The 24,433-nt window shown below is 47.9% G+C and overlaps 1 protein-coding gene across 5 annotated transcripts; it reads right to left on the bottom strand.

The window, feature by feature from the left end:
* Positions 1-208: 208 nt before the first annotated feature.
* LOC133354155 (sodium- and chloride-dependent neutral and basic amino acid transporter B(0+)-like) lies at positions 209-17,520 on the bottom strand. Of its 5 annotated transcripts, none has more exons than XM_061570769.1 (15): positions 17,262-17,520; positions 16,351-16,495; positions 15,570-15,714; positions 10,356-10,487; positions 9,713-9,877; positions 9,459-9,537; positions 8,128-8,260; positions 7,492-7,632; positions 6,324-6,552; positions 5,525-5,650; positions 4,649-4,767; positions 4,327-4,426; positions 3,046-3,155; positions 2,412-2,582; positions 209-1,791 (listed from the first exon to the last, which is right to left on the bottom strand). In XM_061570769.1, the coding sequence occupies exons 2-15, from the start codon at positions 16,435-16,437 to the stop codon at positions 1,594-1,596; spliced, it is 1,935 nt and encodes a 644-aa protein (XP_061426753.1). In that variant the 5' UTR covers positions 16,438-16,495; positions 17,262-17,520; the 3' UTR covers positions 209-1,593. The 5 variants fall into 5 exon arrangements, 3 of the variants coding, with proteins under 3 accessions (XP_061426753.1, XP_061426754.1, XP_061426756.1); XM_061570770.1 differs by having other exon boundaries at positions 16,351-16,792; XM_061570772.1 differs by having other exon boundaries at positions 16,351-16,795.
* Between the last annotated feature and the right edge of the window lie 6,913 nt (positions 17,521-24,433).

Here is a 24,433-nt window from a genome sequence, read left to right on the forward strand (position 1 = left end):
GCAGGCCTGGCAATCTGCGTTTGTTTAACCAGGCGAAGTAACTCAAGAGCCCCAGGGTTAGTCTCATTTGCAAGAATTTGGGGGCAAATAAGCAGACATGTCTCCACTTATCCGTCCCTCTACAAAAAATAAATCTTAAGAATTTTATTAGACGACCCATCAGCCGCATGCCTTTCCAGAAGTGCACAATTTCTGCCGCGTTGTGTCAAAACAAACAAACTGTGGACCGGTTTAATTCGAGCAAGCCTGAATCTGCCGATGAGACACTATATCTAAACCGGTCCAGAGTTGACGTCTCTTGAAGCAATGCTTGCTACTTTTATGCACTGCCAGAAGGCTGTGAGGCCCCGATGGGAGTTGATGTAGAAAATACTTTTTTTATGTGGAGACATTCAAGCAACCCATGAACGGTCCGATGCAATCCCTGCAGCTTGGCCTGAGCCACGGGGTTCCGCCGCTGTCTTGAGAGAGGATCATTGTCGGGAGACGCGTGCATCATCCCAAACCTCCAGAGCCCTGTGCTGAGCACACCCCACGGCAAAGGCAGCAATGACGCCGGTCATATTTTCTCAGGGCCAACGTGTGTCGTCTAGACCAGGGCTCAGAAACCAAAATAACAAGAAGAGCCGTTTTTTACGAATTCGGTTTAAAAAAAAAACTTTATATTTCAGGAGCCGCAATGCACTGTGGTGAATACGGAACGGTGGGTCCTTAATAAATAACTGTCACCAAGCAGTCCTTTCAAGAGCCGCAGTTTGTCGACCCCTGGTCTAGATGTAGGGCTGCCGCGATATAAAATTTCACACTTCGACGACAATCGCGGTATCATTTTTTTCTAAACTTTTATGGCATTGCTTTCGTACTTTGCTTCTGATATGAATAAACAGTGCATACGTTTTGATTTAAAGCTTTCGTGACTGCAGGGATTCATCTTCTTGGTTCTTTCGGTAAAGTCACGTAGAAGGGAAATAATTTCATTCAGACACTCATTCAGACGCTGTCTTTCCGACAGACCTGTTCTTCACCTGATGACGGCTGCTTGCGTTGTGGCCGAAACGTCGTGAGAATTATTTTATTATGTTTTATTTTTATAATTTTATTATTTCCCTTCTACGTGACTTTACCGAAAGAACCAATAATATATATAATATATTTATATCGTATATAATATATCGCGGCAACCCTAGCGACATAGAGGCGAGACTCCGCACCGAATGACGAGGCCGGCTGGAGACGTCTCTCCGTGGAGGGACGAGGGACAGGCGGTCGCTTAACAGTGGAATCAAATACTCTGGTTCCTGAATGTTTATTAAATTACCCCCAACCAAAAATAGAATACAAAACAGTGCAAGCAAATGAGGTCATTTTTTTCTGTTTGTCATTAATGTGCAACTTTGCTGATCGTCAACTTTGTGAGTCATGAGTGGTCCACAGTCCCGTGTTGTAGCGAGCTTATCTCTGGCTTTGTGTGTAGCGTGTGGTCTGCAGTGCTGTGTTGTAACGGAGCTTATCTCTGGCTTTGTGTGTAAGCGTGTCGTCTGCAGTGCTGTGTTGTAACGGAGCTTATCTCTGTCTTTGTGTGTAGCGTGTGGTCTATAGTGCCGTGGTGTAGCGAACTTCTTTCTGGCTCTCTGCATCGGAGCCTGGGTGGCTCGATCCCGTTGAGCAGCCGTTCGTGGTCTCTTTGTCGGGCGGGCCCTGGGAGCTCGCAAGATGCGCGTATCGTCCCGTGCGGTGCTGGGCAAGGTAGGGGCCCCAGTCGGCCTCGGGCCTGCAGACGGCCTGGAAGCGCTGTCATGTCAAGAAGAGTGCAGAGTTAGATTATTGTGGAGAGCTTCATCGATGTCAACACCTAATAATCTCGACGTTTATCCGTACAGACATTATTTTGTCCACAAAGACAAAGATCCCACCATATAGCCTTAACAGACTGTTGGGGCAAGTGTTGTGAGCGAGCACCAGGTATGTTCAACATTGCAAGTACCAAAGCTCTCAAGCCTTATCCAGACCACCAGCTCAACATACCTGAGCGTGTGGCCATTTTGTCATTTAGAACACCAACTCGGAAGAGGTGAAAAAATGTTTGAGACCATCTCGACAGGCAACAGTGAAACAAGCTATAGATGGGTTTCATCCTCATTATAGTCATCCCTGTTTGCTGCTCTTGTATACATCTAGGAGCCCGATATGAAGAGGGCCGTAGCCTTGAGATTCTGGGGACCCCATTCGCACTGCCTCAAAGGAACAATTCACATCTGTAAACGATGAGAAATGCCCCATCGCAACAGAAAAAAGTGTACAGGCTGGAAGACCAAAAATTAAACAACACACAAGGATGTGCATTGCGCATTCAAACTTATTCAGTCCCTGTCCAAAACCAGAGGTGCTTCGTTTGAGCGGTGCAGCCTCACCTCCCAGATGGTGCCACCTTCCGCCTTGATGATCTTCCACACGCCAATGATAGGGATCCAGATGAGACTGAAGATGATCATGCACCAGCCAAGTGCAATGGCCCACATGGGGTAGACCACGTCTCCGTATGTTGGTGCTTGAAATGTGATGATTGACCACAGGAAGATGGCCTAAAACGGATGTTTTTTTTACATTCAATGGATGAGGCTCGTGGAAACAACAGGTCATGTGAAATTCAAGCACAGGATGCTGTTGCTTTTCATGATCAAAATACATTTTCCAAAATGACTAACCTGCTCTCACGCACCTGATTAGCTCTTACTTTTCATCAGCATTTACGCGAGATAGACATTCTCAATTGTACTTTCCAGTTTTGCCCATTATCACACGTGTGTGTGTGTGTGTGTATATATAAATCGGCCTTAAATATCATAATGGGCAATTTAGAAGACAAGCAACTGCATAAGCAAACTGGATTACGAAAACAAATCTACAATTGACCACGTACGTACGTACGATTATCTGGAGGGAGAAGGCCATGGTTAGTCGTGCACAGTCGGGAAGTGATTTGAGGCAGCCATCGTCGTGAGTGCTCATAAATTGACTTGCGGTAAGGAGAGGCGATGGACTTACGATGAGGAGTAGGGGTGAGATCACGAACCAACACGCACGCCACCAAATCCAGAAAAGCTGTGACTTCTTCCCAATCATCATCTCAATGTCGCGGATGAAACGGTTTCCACCTGAAAGTGTGCAAACACACTTACCTCCAGCTCTCAGAGGGCCGTGCTCGAATTACAAATGTAAAGCAGACATGTAGCAGTGGCCGTATAACAGGTGGCCAATGTCAAAATGGTAATCCTCGAAGCACACCGCTATAGCAGGAGTTCATAAGGCAGTGTTTGTTCACGGTGGTTATGGTAAAATACTTTGGTGTGCAACTGGTGAATCCGATTTGAAGTGGACACGTCCCTTAAGACTTCCCTTTACCAAGCTGTTGGTTCGACTACTGAAATACATGACATGTGCTCATAAGTGGAAAGCGCAGGCAGGGTCATTGGTTGTCTTGCAAGAAGACACCGTACGTACTCAACACCTCTCGAAGGCAGACAGGATTAAGCTATAATTACGTGTGTGCCAAAAAGTCTTCCCAAAATGTTTTGTTTTAACTCCAGCTGGAATACCGTCGGCACGTAAACCAAGCCGTGTGACGGAAGGACAAGTTGGTGTGGTCTTTCTTAAACATGTTTCAATTAAAATGCATTTAAATTATAAAATGTCCAAGAATCTCACCGCACCATCAGTAGGCCGCGATCGGTGAACCAGTGCCCGTGGGTACCCGTGTGGCATGAGCGTAGAACGCACGCAGCTTGCAATGTTTTGTACTTTAAATATTTTTGGGAGGCATATGGCCAAAATCTTGACTGAGCTGAGTCTGGCCCTGAGAGGTTTTAGGATTGGAATAAGGAACTACAACCCACATGTTGGCTGAGATGAGTTTTACATGGAGACACAGACTGCTGTCTTATTTGCTACTCACAATCCTCCACGACAGAGCACAAGTGCTTCTAGCGCAGGACATGCGTGCACTTGCATAGACAAATAAACATGTGACGCGTGCTCCTTCACAAAAGTAACATCTCATCCACCACCTAATGGAATTTCAGGACCAATAGTACCCAGGTAGCCTTTGCCATACAGCAACAATGCCTGTACTCCACTGAATTCGATTTGGAAGCCCAAATTTTACGTCGATGACTTGTCGATGCCATCAGTCTATCCAGTATCATGAATCTAAAGGCCACACTGCTGGTGCAACTGTAGAGTCGATGCCGGTTCAGAGTTATCTTTGGATAAACAATGCTCTCGCGAGCACTGGCTTGTATCGTTGCAGCTAAATGTGTTATATCTCACCATATATCCAGTTGATTCCAATCAGCTCTAGCGCAGCAGCCACCAAAAGTCCCCACCCACCGCAGAAATGGTCAACCAGATTCACCCAGTAGATCCCAGTCTTGGGAGATGAAGACACGCATACACACGGTAATACAACTGTGAATGCACATCTTGCCTAAATACGTAGAGTATCCCAAGATTCCGTACAGAGTGATTCACAGAATAAAATAATCATAAGCTAGGCTCCGACGTCGATTGAACCTCAGTTGGGCTGCATGCGGCGTGTGGGCCACGTGGTTTGGGCAACAAAGTGTCACCTTGGCAAGAGAACATGGGGCACCTGAGTTGTGGTTGTCAGCCCGAGCAGGAACAGCAACACGCACACCGAGAAGAGTAGCGGGAGGCGGCGCTTGCGGAAGAAGTTGGGGAACTCGTCCACCAATCCCGTGGTCACCGTCTCTGCAGGCGACACCACGTGCTGTGCACTCACGGAGCAGCTGCTCTTTCAATCGTTTGCCTGCTCTGAGCAGGTACTTTTTGTTTTGATTTGCTCGGTAAAGCCCACTGGGCTGTACAGGTTTTTTTCAGAAGTGACCTGACCGCAAATGACAGCTCAACGAAATTGGCTTGTCGTGCGGAAATTTATAGTGGCCAGAAACTCTAAACGCATGTTTCCAAATGTGGAGGGGAAAACTGAGGGACCGGGAGAAAAAATCCACGTGACCACAGCGAGAACATGCAAACTCCAAAAATACAGGCGTCGGGTCCCACACGTATCATGCCTAGAATAAAAAAAATGTGTTCTCTATTTTGGAACAACTCAAGACTTTTTATCAGGGTTCTACTTTGGATTGTTTGTCAGCTTCCTTAACATCATGTATTTCTACGTTCCAATACCTATGCTCCTTACTTTCACCAACCCTACTCTTACCAACGTGGCTACGTTTTAAATACTCCCCATGGCCAGCATTGTGTGGCGAGGCCCTCTTCCAGTAGTGCAATGACGTCAGGGCTGTCCGTACGCGTACATGCTGTTACCCCGAACACTCGGATGTTTCTTTTTATTCAACTCACCGGTGAAGGAACAGATTACGAGCCATGCAAGGGGCCCAGAGCGCATGAACCCTGAATGTGGAGCGACGCCTCCGTGCTCCACAGCATGGGCACGAGCCTTTTTTGAGAGGCATGGTTCATGGGAAATGTGACGCGGACTTACCTATAGTGGCAAACTGGCTGTCGAGGCCCAGCGTGAGGAACATGAGGAAGAAGAGGATTGACCAAAGGGGAGAGATTGGCAGTTGTGCCAGCGCTTCAGGGTAGGCCACAAACGCCAGTCCAAATCCTGTGGACAACAACATCGCCTTTGTCTCTCCAGTGGCAATGCTTTTACACACCATACCAGGTACTCATTTGAGGCTGAGTCGACTTAGGGGAGGCCCAGGACCGGTTCAAATAATCGTCGCTGGTGTTAGCCGTGAGCGAGAATCAACCTGGGGTCGCCGGGTTTATAGCGCAGCACTATACCAATGTCTGCATAGCACCAACCGCACAGGAACTGTGCAATAGCTGTGCAATAGCTGCACACGGGATCCATGTAATGGCTAATAATAGTTTTTTTTACCCTTTTTTCTGGCAGCAAAACTGAAACCTTTTTACAAGGAATCATGTTTACATTAACCACAATACCTGCAGTCAGAATGCAAACACAAAACAGCACTCTGATAATGTATGCATTGTCCTTGAAATTGATTGGTCCACACCAGAAACAGCTTTCGTTAGAGCCCAGTCTCATATGGTGTTCGACCAGATGACGCCAAAAGGCGCACAACTCAAAGACAACGCCACCATCAGAGTAATGAGGGCTCGGGGTAAGGATTTACATCATGAGGCCTCCTTTGCCAGTAGCAAAATATAATATTAGTTTTTTTTTACCCTTTTTTCTGGCAACAAAACTGAAACTTTTTACTGTGCAATAGCTGCACACGGGAACCGTGCAGGTAACTACAGAAACTCACCGGCATCGGCCACCTCTGAAACCGGCTGCCCGGTGGTGTAAGCCATGTGCCCAAGAACACTGAAGATCACAAAGCCGGCGAAGACGCTGGTGGAGCAGTTGGTGATGGTGACGACGAGAGCGTCCTTGAAGCAGTTGTTGTGGAACTTGTTGTAGGAGGTGAGAGCGATGAGGCAGCCGGAGGCCGTGGCCAGGGAGAAGACGATCTGGGTGGCTGCGTCCTTCCACACCTGAAGACAAAGACAAAGATTCCCCCCCCCCGTATAGCCTCGACAGACTGTTGGGGCAAGTGCTGTTGGAGAACACCTAAGAGCACACACCCAGGCGTACACGTACAGTGGCTGCGCATGCAAAATGCACCCTTGGCTCGAGATAAACGTGGGTAAAACGAATTTCTGGAGGCACAAACTTGGCAACGCACGATACGCACGATGCAATTTGGGTTTTTGTCGCGTGAAAATACAGCTGTGTCTGTAGAAGTTGTACAAAAAGATTGGGAACCAGCGGAGGGAATCCCAGGACCAGTTCAGATGTCATTTACCACTGATGTGAAAAAAACTCGGGTCACTGGGTTCATAGCACCTCCGATTAGCATGGTTGGCTACGTACGGTGCAAAGGAAGAAGTTCTACAAACATATGTAGTGACACTCGGACAACTTGAACTGTAGAGGTTGCTTTATTTATTACTTAGGACGCGCCACGCAGATAACTTGACTTGGGCAGGGATAACGCACAGATCGCTTGGGCCAGGGATGGCACGCAAGTAGCGATGACGTGAAGACAGCGATGGCGTGAAGACAGTCGACCCCGATCCCACAGCAGCCCCGAACCTCGCCTCTCACCCCTTTTATTGCCGGCGTGGCCCCCCCACTCCGCCTTCGGCCGCGCCCTCTTCCTCGAATTAGATCGCACTTTCCCGAACTTTCCAGACGGTTCCCTTCTGTCGTTACCCCTCGTGACCACTCGGCCATGCACTGTCCCTGCACCCGCACTGTCTCGACACCAGCACCATCTCACTCCCCGCACTGTCCCTACATTTACATAGCACAGTGCACTAACAATTATACCACCGCTCTACTCCCCACGGTTAATTGTCCAAGAGGAGGAATGGATTTGTCTGGCTTCGGTGTGGAGGTTTGGAGTGGGAAAAGCTAAAGCCATGACGAACCTCGGCAGATTGCAGCTTCGTGAAGTTGGACTGGCGTCCGATGTAGTACTCGATGCCCAGGATGGCTCCCGGCAGCGTTGCCCCGCGGATCAACAGAATGATGAGCACCACGTATGGGAAGATGGCCGTGAAGTACACCACCTGCATGCGAAACATGCAGTCCATAACCCCACATTGAATCACAAATATAGTCGCAATCGTACGGCAACACGGGCAAAAAGGTGATTTCCAGATTAACAATATGCAATTGTGACCATAGGATGAGTCCTCTCAGCATGCCTTGCATGTCACGTGACATCACCATTCTGCACGTGCAATGCGCACAGCATTGTTTAAAAGATGGCGAGTCAATGTTGTGGCCCTGTCATTTCGCACAACAGCAGGATAATGAGACGGCTCTACACCGGCTCCATCCTTCTTAGGAATCACTGAGGCCAGTCTAGGCATCCTTGGTTTCCCCTCCTGCTCCCTTGTGCCTCGCGAGCCGGATGTTGCTTAGGGGCAACAATAAACCATCCCGAACGCTTCCCATCCTCCTGTAAAACGATGCAAAAAGTCGTCGGGACGGGCGAGTGTGCCCCTCTGACCTCCTGGCCGTGCCCCCGCGTGCCCCCTTCTCAGCGTGCGAGCGCCCACCTTGCCAGACGACTTGATTCCCTTGACGAGTGCCGCGCACGTGACGATCCAGGACAGCAGCAGGGTGAGCGCGAGGTGCCACACGACGTCCCCTGTTTCGTCCATGGATTCCGACCGCCGCAGAGCGTACTTGCTGGAGGGGAGCGGGGCACCCGCGCGCACACGTGCATCGGTGATTCTTGATACGTAGGTCTGCTCGGCGAATATCGCGATCAGCAGCCTCATTCGCTTAACAGCCTCGTTCAAAGAGCATATTTATATCCTTATTCCACTGGGACATCTGATTCGATCCGAGCCAGCGCAGGGCCCTCGAGGTATGGGTGCTTTTCTACTGGATACTTTGGGGGCCGTCCATAAATGACGTCACGCGATTTTGGACGATTTTTGACCCCCCCCTCCCTTCGTCACACGGCGTCACAAAAAGTCAGACCCCCCCTCAAATATGACGTCACAAAGCTCTGCCCCCCCCCCAAAAAAAAATAAAACATGCTTCAAATCGCTTTAAACTATTGTCATTGTAGTGCGTATTTAATGTGGCGCTGCACTCTGATGTTGTAGGAGAAAACATTTATTAAAACGTCTATTTAATAAAGTAGAACGTCTTGTCTATATTTATTTAAATATGGACGGCTCCTTGTATGCCGAGGCAGATCTCTTGTGGCCCCAACAGGCAGGGCCAGTGACGGCGCAATCGACGCGTTCGTTGCACGTCAGGTCGGTCGAGACACGGTGAGGGCACGGCGTGACCGCGTCATTTAAACGCACCTCGACTCGTTCGTTGTGTGTGTCGGTGGCAGAGCTGTGGCATTGCAATGGGAACACTTCCAGTGTTTCGTGAGCCGCACCGGGCTGGCTTGGCATGGGCACGGAACGTCACAGTTGTACCGTGTAAAAGAGCTATTATTTGCACTCTGTATGTATGTTGAACTTTTTTCACACCATGCATTGCCAACCGTGCCAATCGGAGGTTTTAATGCGGCACGCTGCATCTGCTGCTTATTTACACAGCCTCACAGATGGACAAACCGAAATGGAGAGAAATATTTATTTAAAATGCAAATTATGGATTTCAAGAGTTTTGGAACCATTTGTGAGTGTCTATACTTATTATTATTTTCAAACTGCTTTGCCCGTTATACTTTTGCAAGTACCGTACAGTGTGTAACACATCTTACACCAAAAGTAGCGAGTGACCCAGTGCTCAAACCGAGGCCCCTAGAGCTGCTGATTCTGCGTCACAACACGAGCGTCAGCCCCGCTGAAGGGGCTTGCGATGGGAGAGCGCTGGGCTGCTACTGCTGTGTGTGTGTGTGCGGATGGGCAATCCTCACTTCCAGTACTGCTCGCTGGGCGTCTGCTTGCTGGAATTGACGCTGGAACAGTTTGCCTCTGCCAGGGAGCTGTTGCAAACTTGGAACAGAGGGATGCAATGTCGCAAAAAGTGAGCAGTCCCAACTATAAATGTAAGTCCATAATAATTTACTTCATGCTTTAATGCGCCGACAACGAAAAGGTGAAAATAGTGCGGTGCTGATAATGCACACTTCCCTAGCGACTCCACGCCACACGTGGTTTCACGTCTCACCTGAGCGGTCGAAGCAGTTTTCGTCAGCTCCCCACCACTCCTTGCAGGATGACCACGGCAGCTCGGACGTGAAGCTCGCAAACAGGTAGAAGAGGCCATAGGCGATGATGGAGTTGTAGTAGAGTGCGATGAGGGAGGACGTTATCACCATCATCCAGCCCAAGCCTACGAGAGGGAGGAGAGGGAAAGAGGATATGGGGTTATTTTTTTCATTCTTTTCAAATATTCAGACTCTGGACATGCTTGCAAACGAGATGTTCAATTTCAATAAATTTTCCAGGTACACATATTTATTAAAGTAAAAAAAAGCCATCATCTCAATTTGATCAACAAGGCAGGGTTCTCAGCCAGGGCTTCATGGTCTCTTGGGGGACTGGACACGGATTTATTGAGTGGGGGGGGGGGGGTTCCTCCCAGTCTGACTCTATCCTGAGACCTACTCAGAGACGCACTTCGTTTATCTGTGCACCTTTCAACTCGGGAAGACACCAATCTCTGTTATGATGGGGCTCTGCGTAATACGCTGCGTGAGCTGGCTCCGGTGACGAGCCCACTGCGAACGAACCCCCGGCCGCACAGACCCCGGCCTCGGTCGCACCTCAAGTTCACACCCCCCCCCCCCCCCCCCACATGTGTCGCTGACCTTTGAGGATAGGGACGACCTTCCATATGGTGATGGGACCCAGGCTGGCGAACTGGCCAATGGAGCACTCGAGGAAGAAGAGCGGGAGCCCCACAAAGGCCAGCATGATGATGTAGGGAATGAGGAAGGCTCCTGTGGGGGCAACATCCGGTGGGGGGGGGGGGCACAGGGGCAGGAGAAGAGGACGCGTTTGAGAACCGGGCATGAGAACAAATGTCGAGCCGTTGGTAACACGATACCTTGAATATATTCTCGGTGTTCAATGCAGATTCTATAAATGTACATGTGATTGGAATGCCGCTGCAGTGTGATGGTTAGCAGCACACTGTACTTGCAATCCAGGTGTCGCCGGTTTGATCTCCCACCGTGGTAGTTCAAACAAGGAGGCAGGTTTATTAAATCCCGATATATGAATCGCAATGGACACGTCACAAGATTGCAATCCAGATGAAACACAATTCAGACGTTTTTCTGCAATCCAACTTATTTGAGTGAAGTTAAAACAGAAGTATGCATTCGTGAGTCCTTGACATAGAATAGGAAATTGCAGTGACGGAACACTTACGGCTGGAAAATAAACTGAATGTAGCTGAGAATGCTTAACTAAATTATGGAGGCTTCACGCCCATTTTAAGCTGATGGATTACTGACCCTGCAAAAAACTGTAATCTTAATAGCCTCACTAAATGGGTCGTTCTTACAGATTCAAAAAGGTTTAACCTGTCGTTTTACTGATATGTAAAAACAATATAAATAAGATGGGCCAATGAAGAGTCCACCCATCGCAATGACATTCTGTGTTGAAGCCTCGCGATGGTTAATGGAACAGCCCTGCAAGTGCTCGCTCGCACCACCGCTGGTAGAAGACTTTCCACGACAGCAGGGGTCTGTAGCCTGCGGCTCCACAGGCGCATGCGGCTCTTCAAGGACTGATTCATCTTCTTGGTTCTTTCGGTAAAGTCACGTAGAAGGGAAAAAACAAAATAATAAAAATAAAACATAATAAAATAATTCTCACCACGTTTCGGCCACAACGCAAGCAGCCGTCCTCAGGTGAAGACCAGGTCTGTCGGGGAGACAGCGTTGTGGCCGAAACGTCGTGAGAATTATTTTATTATGTTTCATTTTTATTATTTTATTATTTCCCTTCTACGTGACTTTACCGAAAGAACCAAGAAGATGAATCCCTGCAGTCACGAAAACTTTAAATCAAAATTGAAGGACTGCTTCGTGATGGTTATTTATTCCGGATGGTCTCGCATTCACATGCATCGCGGCTCTTTAAATATTTTAGTTTTTTTTTACCGGATTCGGCAAAAATGGCTCTCGAATCGTGGTTGTTCAACTTCGCTGCAGCCTTGCACCCCTCCAGTTCTCAATCGCTTAAAACAATGTACAATGTTAATAAACACACAGGGGGTTTGACGAAACAAATTTGTAGTCACTGACTTTACCGAAAGAACCAAGAAGATGAATCCCTGCAGTCACGAAAGCTTTAAATCGAAATTTAAGGTTGTACTTACGAGCCCATGCTTAATTTGTGTTTCGATGATTTACTTTCTAAAAAAATCTGTCCGTGTCTCGCACTGCTCTGGAGGGTGTTTTTTGCCTACTCTTCCAACAGGAGGGGAGGAGAGGGGAACTTTATAAACTAAAACTGATTTTATATTAAACTTACCACAGTGGCCTCCACGAAAGTAATCTCAACTTAGAGTACATATCGAGGTCATTCTAGTTGAATACTTGATCTATATTAGCTTTGGCTATGGTTAACATACAAGGTATCCGTGTGTCTTTCAACAAGAGGTGTATGGACGTGTAGAAAACACATGGGCAATATCCACAATGCATTTGTGAACATAGGCACACCTATAGGGATACATAACTTGCAGGAAAAAAAAAACCTCACCAGCCCTGCAATCTACAAGGCCCGCATGGCCTTGAGTTGCAATGCGGTTTGTGTTTTACGCTGTTCAACCTTGGTTCTCGACACAATAAAGAAACATTTATGATGCCAAGTGTTGTAATTTATGATCAACCCTCGCTGTTGTTCCGCACATGTCAAAGGTCTTGCTTATTGCTGAATGGGATTTTACTTGACTTATTTTATATCCTTTGGTCAAAACTTCACACAAATAACTGGAGAATTAGGCACGTTAAACATAATTCTGGTTGATAGCTACTCTCGATGTGGTAGAAAACCCTTCCCCAAATCCAGCTTGCTCGTGTGTGTTTGACTGGTCTCTAAAAATCAATCTGTTTCTTATTAATTTAATGAACGATGCCTGTGTGTGTGCGCGCAAGTAGGTTAAATCGCTTTGATGAATAAATCCGTTATGCCCACTCTGCCATGATTTAGAAGAATTTGTAATGACAAAAAAAGAGCTGAATATTGCCTGGCAGCATGGAGAGATGCATTCTTGAAATTACACTGAGAGATAGAAAGAGACTCGCATGGATTAGGAACATGCACACAAGATCTTGACTGTCTTAAAGCTTTCGTGGCTGCAGGAATTCATATTGTTAGGTCTTTCGGTAAATACACGTAGATAGTTTAACACGTAGGCTTTCGCGACCAATGTTATTCATAATCAACGTTTTTGGGTTTAGATCGCGTTATTTATAAATGTGTCGTAACCCTCCACCACCCGACACGGCCAATCAGTACACATTTTTTACTGATTGGCCGTGTCGGGTGGTGGAGGGTTACGACACATTTATAAATAACGCGATCTAAACACGTAGATAGGTTCAAAGAAAATAACCAAAAATAACAAAACAAAAAACCAAGAATATGCACACACGAGTGAGAGACATAAATCTGGTTGTTGAGAAAACCAGAAGGCCTTAGAGAGGACGTATCGTTAGAAGGCAGAGTGGCTGGTGGACAAGCCTGATAGCAGAGCAGAGATCACAACTGAGCATGGCCACCGTGGAGATGGAGTGTGCAGGACTGTGTGGAAAGACGACAGTGTGAGGTCCTCATCCAGTCGTTGGTAGACCAGGCACTATGATAATGATATTAATTGGGTCTGAGTGATTTCTATCTCAAATGAACATCGTGGTGGTGCTCATCTCCTGTTTATAGCTCTGAGCCAGCGGTAGAAGCTCCACGTTTCTATGACGGCAGCAAGTCTATCCATTGGACAACCAGTGCTAAATTTCGATTTAAAGCTTTCGTGACTGCAGGGATTCATCTTCTTGGTTCTTTCGGTAAAGTCACGTAGAATGGAAATAATAAAATAATAATAATAAAACATAATAAAATAATTCTCACGACGTTTCGGCCACAACGCAAGCAGCCATCCTCAGGTGGAGAACAGGTCTGTCGAGGAGACAGAGTCTGAAAAAAAATGAGTACGTTGCTATTCAATTTCTCTTATTGTTGTATACTACGTTGCAAGGCGGTGTGTGGGCGAAACTTAGGGGGGAGGTCCTCATCCAGCAGTAGATTTACAAAAGGGCCGTACACGTATGTGTTCTTCCTTGCGCAAAGGCATGTGGAAAAAATACACAAGGCGATTACCAGAAATGTGTGAGGTGACACTCCTGGCCACCACAGACCGTGACGTATAAACATGCCACGTTTCTCTTTACAGGCACTTATTTCTAGTCAAGCCCTGTTGTGAGGCCTCGAATGGACTTCGCCGGTTATAAAGGTACTTATTTATGACTTTGAAGACACGGACTCGATTGTTGCGTTGCAGATTCACGGTGGGGTAGATGCCCTCTGTGGAGATTACGAATGAGACGAAAAAGGTTCAGAGATGAAAGAAGGGGAACAAGGTGCAGTTGATGAAATGATGGCTGAGAAGGGAAAGGTATCTTTTCTTAGCAAAATTTACTGCTGATGACAAAACCAAGTTTAATAAAAGCTCCACAGATGATAAGATGAAACCTTAAAACACCAGCATCGTGCCATGACTACAAGACAGAACACGCCTGTGCAATTTACATTAAGCACATTACAACACGAATCACAGAACAATAATTCCGTATGCATAATATACCGGCAACCTCAACCAAATGAGAATGCATTGAATGGAAGAGGTCAGCTCAATACACCACATCTCTCTTGTATTGTTTTCATTTATATTCTTTGGTTCTTTCAGATGACGTCATCAGATGACAGACGCTTGTGTTTTGCCCGAAACGTCGTGATTTATTTTATTTTATACCGACGTGACTTTACCGAAATAACCAAAGAGTATGGATTCCTGCAGTCACGAAAGCTTCAAATCAAGTGTTTTCATTTGTTCATAATCATGAAAATAGAGCAATTACGCATTGAGCTGCCAATGTACAAAACTAGTGTTGCAACAGAGCAAGATGTTCCTGCTTTAGACGAATCGGGCATTTGGTCAAAATTCAACACTGCTCCCAAATATTCAGCACAGCCAAATGTTCAGTGCATCTCCATATAGGCGCATGACCAACTACACTATATGGTAAAAGCATTGCTCGTAACACATTCCTGCGGAGGGAGCTGGTAGGAACGTTGGGTTGCTCGGTCAATGGCCAGGGTCAACGGCGGCGTGGTGTATTCCGCAAATATGGCCGACTGTGAGGGCGGACACAAGCCGGCGTGAGTAGGTTAAACGTCGAGTTTTATAAGGGCACCACGGGGTGACCAGCCCCTCCCCACCCAGCCCCACCCCTCCCACCCCCCACCCAGCCCCACCCTCCCCACCCAGCCCCTCCCCACCCAGCCCCTCCCCGCCCTCCCCACCCAGCCCCTCCCCACCCTCCCCTCTCCACCCAGCCCCACACCTCCCATTTTTGGATTCACGACGGATGGACGGACACAATAATCCCCTGTGGGCTGGTGTAACCAGGAGGTTCCTACCAGTATAATGCCAGAACGTGTGTGTGCATGAATGTGGCAAGCGGTGGTGCAGTGGTTAGAGCACTGTGCTGCAGACTTGGTGACCCGGGTTTGATTCCCGCTCACGGCCAACATCAGTGACGAATATATTAACTGATCCTAGGCCTCCCCTAGGTCGACTCAGCCTAAAATGAGTCCCTAGCGTTCTGTAAACATCAGCACCAGGGAGACGGCAGTCGGGCATGGTGCTGGCCACCTACTCCCCTCGTGTGCCGTGCCGGCCTTAATAGGTGCTACTAGCTAACAGCACTTGCCCCTAACAATCTGTTAAGGCTATACAGGGGGGGGGGTATCTTTGTCTCTATCTCTTTGCACGAGTGCGCGCTCACCGCCGCCATTCTTGTAGGCCAGGTAGGGGAACCTCCACAGGTTTCCCAGCCCCACGGCGTTGCCGATCATGGAGAGCATGTACTCGCTCTTTGACGTCCAGTTGCCGCGCTCCGCATTCTCATCTCCGGAGCCGCTCACGTCATCCTGCGTGGCCCATCACAATGCCTCCGACGTTGGGTTAAAGACGCGCGCGCAAAAAAAAGCATCCCCGCAATTCAACGGAAAGCGCACTCATATTTCAAGCACGTGCCTCTCTCCGATTCTTGGCACTTTTCATCTTTTGTTCCACTTTAATTGAAACTAAACAATTTTTTTTTATTTTACCAGGTAAGGCCCATTGAGTCTATATAGCTCTTTTCAGAAGCGATTTGGCCACAAATTATAGCCCAACGAAGTGGCTTATCATGTGGACATTTATAGCAGCCAAATACTCTTAAACACATGTTTATAAATGTGGAGGGAAAAACGGGAGGACCTAAAGTCGAATCCACACGACCACGGGGAGAAAATGCAAACTCCAAATATACAGGCGTCAGGATCTGGATCGGGGACGTTTCGCTCCTCTTATAATCCGGCGTGCGCGCACTCGTGCGTGTGTGCGTGCGTGTGTGCGTGAGACCAGATTTGCGTGACCTTATTGACAAGTGGCGGCGTGGTGGTGGCGGTGGTGGTTGATGATGTCTGCAAGTTTGCGCGTCTTGACTTTTTTCCCGGAGCGCGTCTTATTATGATCGCGGGGATTGGTCGCAAAAGACGCGTGGACGCAGCCGGTGGCCTCACCTGGGACCGCTCGCCGCTCTCCTCTTGTCGCGAGCCGCGCTTGGCAGGAACCGCCACGGCATCGACCCCACCGCCGCTGTCGCCCATTCGACCTCTTGGGAGTTGCCGCCACCACCGCCGCCACCACCAACTCGGTCCGTGCGTCCTGTGGCCGTAGGGAGGTGTGGGGTGGTGGTGCTGGTTGGTTGTGGGTGTGGAGAAACGGGCAAAGGCGCAGCACCGCAAAAGCCCCCCTCACGCCCACTGCTGCCGCAGAGGAGGAGGCTCCACTTGCGGTAGCTGTTCGGCTCTTGGCCTACTCTTCGACTTTTGAGAACGACTGGTGGGGGGGGGGCACGGCGTTTGATCCCACCGCGCGCCGCCTTGCGATTGACCGCTATGTGTGGTCTACTGTCCGCTGAACTTCTTTCGCACCGTACGAAGCCAACCGTGCTGATCGGAGCTGCTGGGTGGGTACAGGCAGGGAGGGGGGGGGGCGTGGGGTTTTAAGATGCCCCAAACAACTCTTCAGAATCACGATCAGAACATTAATTCGTGCTGGAGAAATCCGATGAGCCATGAAGCTCTTTTTCACAGACGTCCAGCAAGGCCAGTGTGCTGACCACCGCACCACGACAGATTTGACCTTTTACAACAACCACCTTCGACGAGCTAAACCCAATTGTTTGGGTCTTTCGGTAAAGTCACGTAGATAGGTTCACAGAAAATGTTTTCAAAAATCACAAAAAACTACGACGTTTCGATCGCAACACAAGCGTTCTTCATCAGGAACCTATCTACATGGCTTTACCGAAAGACCCAAATAATATGAATTCCTGCACTCACGAAAGCTTTAAGTCAAGAGCTAAACCAACTTAACCTGCGCTAACTAAACACGATAACACCGCACGCCATGCATCTTCAATACACACCCAGGGAGGTGCGTGGATCGATCTTAAGTCAGCATCATCATCATCGTCAATGTCCTCGGTAGCGATGAGTCGCCAGCAGCAGTCGCCAAGGAACCCCACAGCAAGCTCGTGTGGTCCACGACTCAGTCGCTGATTCGGCTGAGTTGGCAGCACCGCAGCCGCGGGCTCTCCACGCGTGCCCGGACCACCGCTGCGGCCAGGAGCGGGGTTCGAGTTCCTTCCCACGGCTCGAGCCTCGCCGCCGGTGACTGGCATAGAGACCGGGCTACGCGCGTGGACTCCGTCCATCATAAATGACGTCACGCGATTTTGGACGATTTTTGACCCCCCCCCCTCTCCCCTCGTCTCGTCACACGGCGTCATAAAAGGTCAGACCCCCCCCCCCCTCTCGAATATGACGTCACAAAGCTCTGCCCCCCCCCCCAAAAAAAACATGTTTCCATTTTGAAAATAAAACATGCTTCAAATCGCGTTAAACTATTGTCTTTGTAGTGCGTATTAATGTGGCGCTGCACTCTGATTCCAAAGAACACAGGATGAGATGTTACTATCCTTTGTGCAAGCACTTCCAAGAGTTCATGAACAGTGAGCCTGGTGAAATTTGGGGAGCGCATCGTCAGTAGTGACCCTTTGGTTCCTAGGGTGTTTCGGCCTTTCATACTATACACCCTCCCCAAAGGCGGCCAGCGACAGGGTGATCAATCCTACGCTTGCGTCCCATTCCCAATTAGTCATAGGAGTTGCCTTGTTGTTGGTAGCCAACATCCCATGGGACTATGCATGGCAGGGGCGTCCTCCTCCCTGAGTCAAGCATTGTTGACTGCATACCTCCTGGCCCTCTCACTTTGGGGCCCAGCTGGGGTCTTTCCTCTTCATCCAGAGCCACTGACTGCTGCCTTCTGCCGCCTCCGATACAGCTCTGATTGCCGAACGCTGGCTCTGGCCCTTAATAGGGGCCGTCCACAAATGACGTCACGCGATTTTGGACGATTTTTGAACTCCCCCCCCTCCCCTCGTCACACGGCGTCACAAAAAGTCAGACCCCCCCCCTCAAATATGACGTCACAAAGCTCTGCCCCCCCCCCCAAACCATATTTCCATTTTTAAAATAAAACATGCTTCAAATCGCTTTAAACTAGTGTCATTGTAGTGCGTATTTAATGTGGCGCTGCACTCTGATGTCGTAGGAGAAAACATTTATTAAAAAGTCTATTTAATTAAGTAGAACGTGTTGTCTATATTTACTTAAAGTTGCGCATTTTGATGTGACGTCACATTTCTCAAACTCCCCCCCCCTCGTCACACATCGTCACAAATGTCTGACCCCCCCCTAGGTGAGTGACGTCATTTATGGACGGCCCCTAGGTCACCCGTACACTCGCACAAGAGACCCCGAGGTTTGCACACTATTTTTATTGTTGTTGTATTTTACCAGGTAAGGCCCAGCTGAGCCTCAATAGTTCTTCTTCAGAAACGAGCTGGCCACAAACGATTGACCAACAAAGTGGACGATTATCACGAGCCACTCGCTGTAAATGCATCTTTCTTACTGTGGATGGGAAACCCTGGAGGACCCGGAGAAAAAATCATCCACGCAAACTCCAAAATGTGCAGGCGTCAGGGTCGGGATGGAGCCCACTACTACCCCGGTGTGCCAGGCGAGGGAGTTCGCATCTCGCCACGCAGAACCGTCGACCTGTGTAGACGGAGTTGGTGCTCATGTTTGGTTGAGTTGATGGCCTCAGCCCTGTCAGCAATCAATGATATAGCGAGCCATAGATGTAGATACAGAACCGTAGACTTGCATAGAGACCCAGATAATTGCAGAGACCCATATGCTCACAGGGTCTGAGTTGTGATTAAACCCTTTTGTCAAGTGAGGTGAGTTTATGGTATCAGTCCGATCACCGATGACTGGCATAAACCTTTATTTTATTTCTATTATTTTTATTATTTATCTTTTATTACTTATTTATTTACCTACGTGACTTTAACGAAAAAACCTAAGAGTATGGCATAATCCTGTCCATTTTCTAGGATTATAATTATCCTTGACACTCACACGTTGAGCGTTTCGTGGCCGTGCAATGGATTTTCATGTTGTTGTTTTTGTTGTTGTTGTTGTTTACCTTTCGTACACAACTCAGCCCTATGTATTGCCGTGTCTCACCGGTGGATGCTGCCGATGGCTCATGCCTCATGTAAGGGTCAGCTCCAAAAGTGCTGTCTTTACTCACAGCCTTGCTCTGAGGAAACAGCAGGAAACTCATCACAACTATCCAAGGTGATTTTAAATTATCATTGACATGTCAATGTTTGTGTGCCTCCCTTTATTTGGGGTTTCTCTAAAATGTATTGGGTTTCATCAGGATACGAAGCCTTTGGGGTTGACATGTATGCAAGACCCATGGATGTGCGCATTGTTACAGGACAGCTGCACAGAGTAGAGGCTTTCGGTAGGGGTCCTGCTTAGGATGTGTTATCAATGATCTCCCTATCATCCACCAACCCCACTTCCAATGTGTTGGATTACAGGTGTGTGCCACCAATTATGGATAAATACGTGGTGGTTGGGATTAAAACAATTTGGAGATGTGACGGGGGCAGTGGGTGGATGAGATTGTGATGGGTAGTGGGCGGGCTAGAAGAGGTAGTGGGTGGGACTGTAATATGGGTAGTGGGTGGGGTTAGGAGACGTGGTGGGTGGGACGAGGACGCGTGGTGGGTGGGACTAGGACACGTGGTGGGTGGAACTAGGACACGTGGTGGGTTAGACGAGGACACGTGGTGGGTGGGAGTAGGTCAGGTGGCGGGATGGGACTTTTGAAAAGGAATAAGAAACAGAATAAATCGAGAAAAGAAATGAAAGTTGCAGCTGGGTTCCGCGTGAACAGCATTCGTAGCCACCTAGAGGAGTGGGAGTTGGGTTGCCACCTTATCCTGGATTTCCCAGGATCGTCCTCTCTTCGGGGCAACTGTCCTGAGAAATCTGGACGTCTTTTGCCAGTTTTGTCATGATAAAAAAACCCAACACTCGCGACAACAATGCATGCGCGTGAAGTGTTGCCCTTTTCCCTGCTTGTGGGATACTATTCCCACGATATGTTCTGGGCTTTTGCACCTCAGGAGTAGTTAACCCTAGGTGGCAGGCAGCTTTAAGGGTTCATAAGGGATTTTTTTAGAGCATTTTGTTGTCTTCAAAGGGCGATTGCAGGTACCATCCAGTGGCTTTTAACCCCCAGTGTTGTTGTGTTCGTGGCGCACACGTTCAATGCATAATGGACCGTCCATAAATGACGTCACGCACCTAGGGGGCGGGGGTTAGACATTTGTGACGATGTGTGACGAGGGGGGGGGGGGTTGAGAAATGTGACGTCACATCAAAATGCGCAACTCTAAATAAATGTAGACAACACGTTCTTCTTAATTAAATAGACTTTTTAATACATGTTTTCTCCTACAACATCAGAGTGCAGCGCCACATTAAATTGGCACTTCAATGACAATAGTTTAAAGCGATTTGAAGCATGTTTCATTTTGGGGGGGTGGGGTAGAGCTTTGTGACGTCATATTTAAGGGGGGGGGTCTGACTTTTTGTGACGCCGTGTGACGGGGGGGGGGGTCAAAAATCGTCCAAAATCGCGTGACGTCATTTATGGACGGCCCCTAACTGGTGCAGTCTTGTGTCATCTGCTCCTCGTCAGCCGCCTACCTCCAGACTAGCACTAAATAGCACTAATCGCATTCCTGCATTTCCCATAAATATGCAAAATTCCTCTTGATATGCAGATTATTTTGTCAATGCGCATTTCCACCCCTTCCAACCCAGCTTAAATAGACGCTCCAAGCGTAGTGGTGTTTTTCTTTTAGACGCTGTCGCCTCGACAGACCTGTCTTCACCTGAGGACGGCTACTTGTGTTGTGGCCGAAAAGTCGTGAGAATTATTTTATTATGTTTTATTTTATTTTTATTATTTTATTACTTCCCTTCTACGTGACTTTACCGAAAGAACCAAGAAGATACCTCCAGACTGTCCCTCCTGCCTCCCTCACACCATGGTTTAGACGTGTAGGTGACTGTGACCGAACGATGTCAATTCTAATGACGTAGAAGGGTTCTACATCTAACGTTAAGCACATATACTGTACAGTCAAATGTGCGCTTGTAAAGTATCTACAAACATTTGAAAAGTAAATATTCAGAATTTGTGACCGCAAGATTTAGAGCCCAGAGGTTGATTGCTCTCACTCACAGGACAGAGTTAACCCAAGGTGCAGCATTTCTTAAGTCAAGCCCTCAACATTTAGAAAATAATAATCCTCTCCATCAGCGAGACAAATAACGCACCTCCTGTGCAGCGTGACGCTCAAGCCAACAGCGAATGAGTGAAGCCTGCTAAGTATGTATAACGTTAAACTTCTTTCGCACCGTACGTAGCCAACCGCGCTAATCGGAGGTGCGGGGGAGGGGAAGGACAACAAACTGAAGAGGGAAAAAAATCCGTTCTAAAGAAATTCGTTTTTCCAATTGAGATTTAAAGGTGCGTGGTTCCAGTGGCTTCCGAATTAAAAAAAAACATCTCTAAAGCACAATGGGCGTGTTCGTATTGGAGCTGGTGATACACTCGGATCTGGAGAGGGAATCAAAAACCCATCGAGCACCATGCATATCCCTTGGCAGCTCAGACGTGGGGGGGGGGGGGGGGTAAGACTTGAAGACTTGGTCGGGACAGGGAATGCAAAACAACATCGGATTTTGCTGCGCGTCCCTCTACTGCCCACAGTGCCATGAGCACCTGGATTTTCGTTGTCGTCGTCACACATGGGGGGATACCGCACCAAGCACTCTCCGGGCTCAATGCTGCTTGGCTTCTGGGGTCTGACGGTGATCGGAAGCGAAGCCCTTTGGATGCACAAGACGCGTTGTGAACATCGTCTATGGTGGTGCCTGTGTGTCATCACGTGAACTCAAACTCTGGTGCTGATCCAGGGTGCGGGGAATTCACATCCCGCTCACAGGGACACTCTCCTCCGTTGGAGAACCGCTGTTGATTTTTATCCACACAAAGCGGTGCTCATTTTCTCGCCCGCGGAGGGACGATGAGTAGTAGATAATCGAAAGAGAGAGAGAAAAAAAATTGTTTCATAAACCTGCTGTGCGTAATAAGCAGTCATTCTGAGCACAAACTCCCAATTGGCTGTCTGAGTCAAGGCCTAGTTGCGTGGCTATCGAAGGTGCAGGCGGTGCGACTGCACCGAGGCCCCCTGCCTACAACCAGGAGAGTAGAATTGAACATTGACACATTTGTATTCCTCACATCAAGGCCCATGCCAACCACTCTTACACCCATGAAAGAGCCTCGCATGCATGACGAAGCATATAATGTGCACGTCCAGATCTATGTTTTTTTCATCTCTGTTTGCTTATTTTTGCGCTTAAAACAACTTAAATTCAACGTAGTGGATAAACAAGACTTGCTGAACGTTTCCAGATGGTGCCGAAGTGCTTGCTAGGGGGGGCGGTGGGAGTCCTTCTTGCAGGCACACACTACGAGGGAACATTTTGTAAAGATATTTCTATCAGCACGGAGGTGGAGGCAGGGGAGGCCCTAGACGAGCTGCATGCCCGCAACTGGCGACCCTCAGCGAACCACGCCAACAGCGCCCCCACTCCCAAACCCCAAAGGGAAGATCTCGGCTGAATTTTTTTTAAAATCCTTTATATTAAGTTCGCTTGCTTGCTTGCGTGCTTGCTTGCTTGCTTACGACCGTGCAAATCTTTCGGTCGTTTTTTAACACACTTCCCGTGATCCAATCGAGCTGACATTTTCCACACAGACTCGTTGTGTGTGACAATTAATTTTCGTGAAAAAAAATCCTAAATTTTACACTGTTTAGGGATTTTTAAAAAATATTTAATTACCAATTGCTTAATGCTGGTAGACAATCATCTGACCCATAGGTGGCAGCCATCTCAAGCCAGAGGACGAGAGGACTCTAGCCGCCACGCATATAAAGGATTTAGAGTGAAAAACTGTCTTTTTACGGGTTAATTTTTTTAGTAAACTGGGAAACATGATGCCCATGTTTCTTGTTTAATGTTCTTTAAGCGTTTTCTTTTAAACAGAGGCATAATTATTCGGTTCGTCCGTCCGTCCGTCTGTCCAACCAATACATTCTCAGAACTGTTGAGAAATTAATTATAATTCATATTCCCTCTGTACACGCACAGGAATTGAAATTATGACATCTTCGTTATTGAATTTGTATATATTTTTTGTAATCTGTATTTTTCTCTCTCTCGAATTTGGTGCCCCACTTAACTTGGCGCCCGAGGCACCTCATTCGTCTACACCAGGGATCGGCAACCAAAATAACAAGAAGAGCCATTTCTTTCCAATTCGGTACAAAATTCAGTATTTCAAGAGCCGCAATGCATCTGAGTACATACTGTACATACGTACATATCGTCAAGAAGCAGCCCGTAAAGAGCCGCATGCGGTTCCGGAGCCGTAGGTTGCCGACCCCTGGTCTATATGGACGGGCCGCCCTCTGGCTGCAGGTAAACCCTCTATGCATACATTTCCATTTTCCACGGAACAATTCCTTTACGCACTTGGCGAGACAAGGGAAAGGTGCCGCCATGTAGTCAAACAGCCACTTCGTTTTGTTTGTGGGATTGCACGAGTAGATTATGAACTTGATTTTGAGAAATATTCCATTCAAATCATAATCTGCTACCTCCCCATCAGGCATGGCATCGAAAGGGAAAATAATAGTTTCAGACTGACTTTTATGACGTAACTCTTTATTCAGAAACGACCTGGCCACAAATGATAGCTCAACCAAGTGGCTTATCACGTGGAAATGTATAGCAGCCAAATACTCTAAATGAATGTTGATTCTAAATGTGGAAGGAAGGACCTGGAGAAAAATCCACGCGACTACAGGGAGAGAGACACGCAAACTCTAAATATACAGGCGTCGGCGTACGGACCGAACCCACGACCTTCTGTATACCAGGCAAAGTAGTTAAGATCTCGCCACCGCGGCGCCAACATATGTATGAATGGTGAACTTCTTTCGCACTGTACGCAGCCAACCGTGCTAATTGGAGGTACGGGGGAAAGACAACACACACACAAAATTAGTCCTAAAGAAATTCGTTATCG

This window comes from Lethenteron reissneri, chromosome 46 (assembly GCF_015708825.2).
Source record: "Lethenteron reissneri isolate LAM-NWPU_2019-01 chromosome 46, ASM1570882v1, whole genome shotgun sequence".
Lineage (NCBI taxonomy): Eukaryota > Metazoa > Chordata > Hyperoartia > Petromyzontiformes > Petromyzontidae > Lethenteron > Lethenteron reissneri.

Excerpts from the sequence above, each read along its gene's own strand:
- LOC133354155 (XM_061570769.1), bottom strand. The coding sequence starts at position 16,437 with ATGGGCGACAGCGGCGGTGGGGTCGATGCCGTGGCGGTTCCTGCCAAG. Across the intron at positions 4,768-5,524 it reads CAGCCAGTTTGCCACTATAG|AGACGGTGACCACGGGATTG; the intron begins GTAAGTCCGCGT and ends TGTCGCCTGCAG. Across the intron at positions 4,427-4,648 it reads GGCTGACAACCACAACTCAG|ACTGGGATCTACTGGGTGAA; the intron begins GTGCCCCATGTT and ends TCATCTCCCAAG.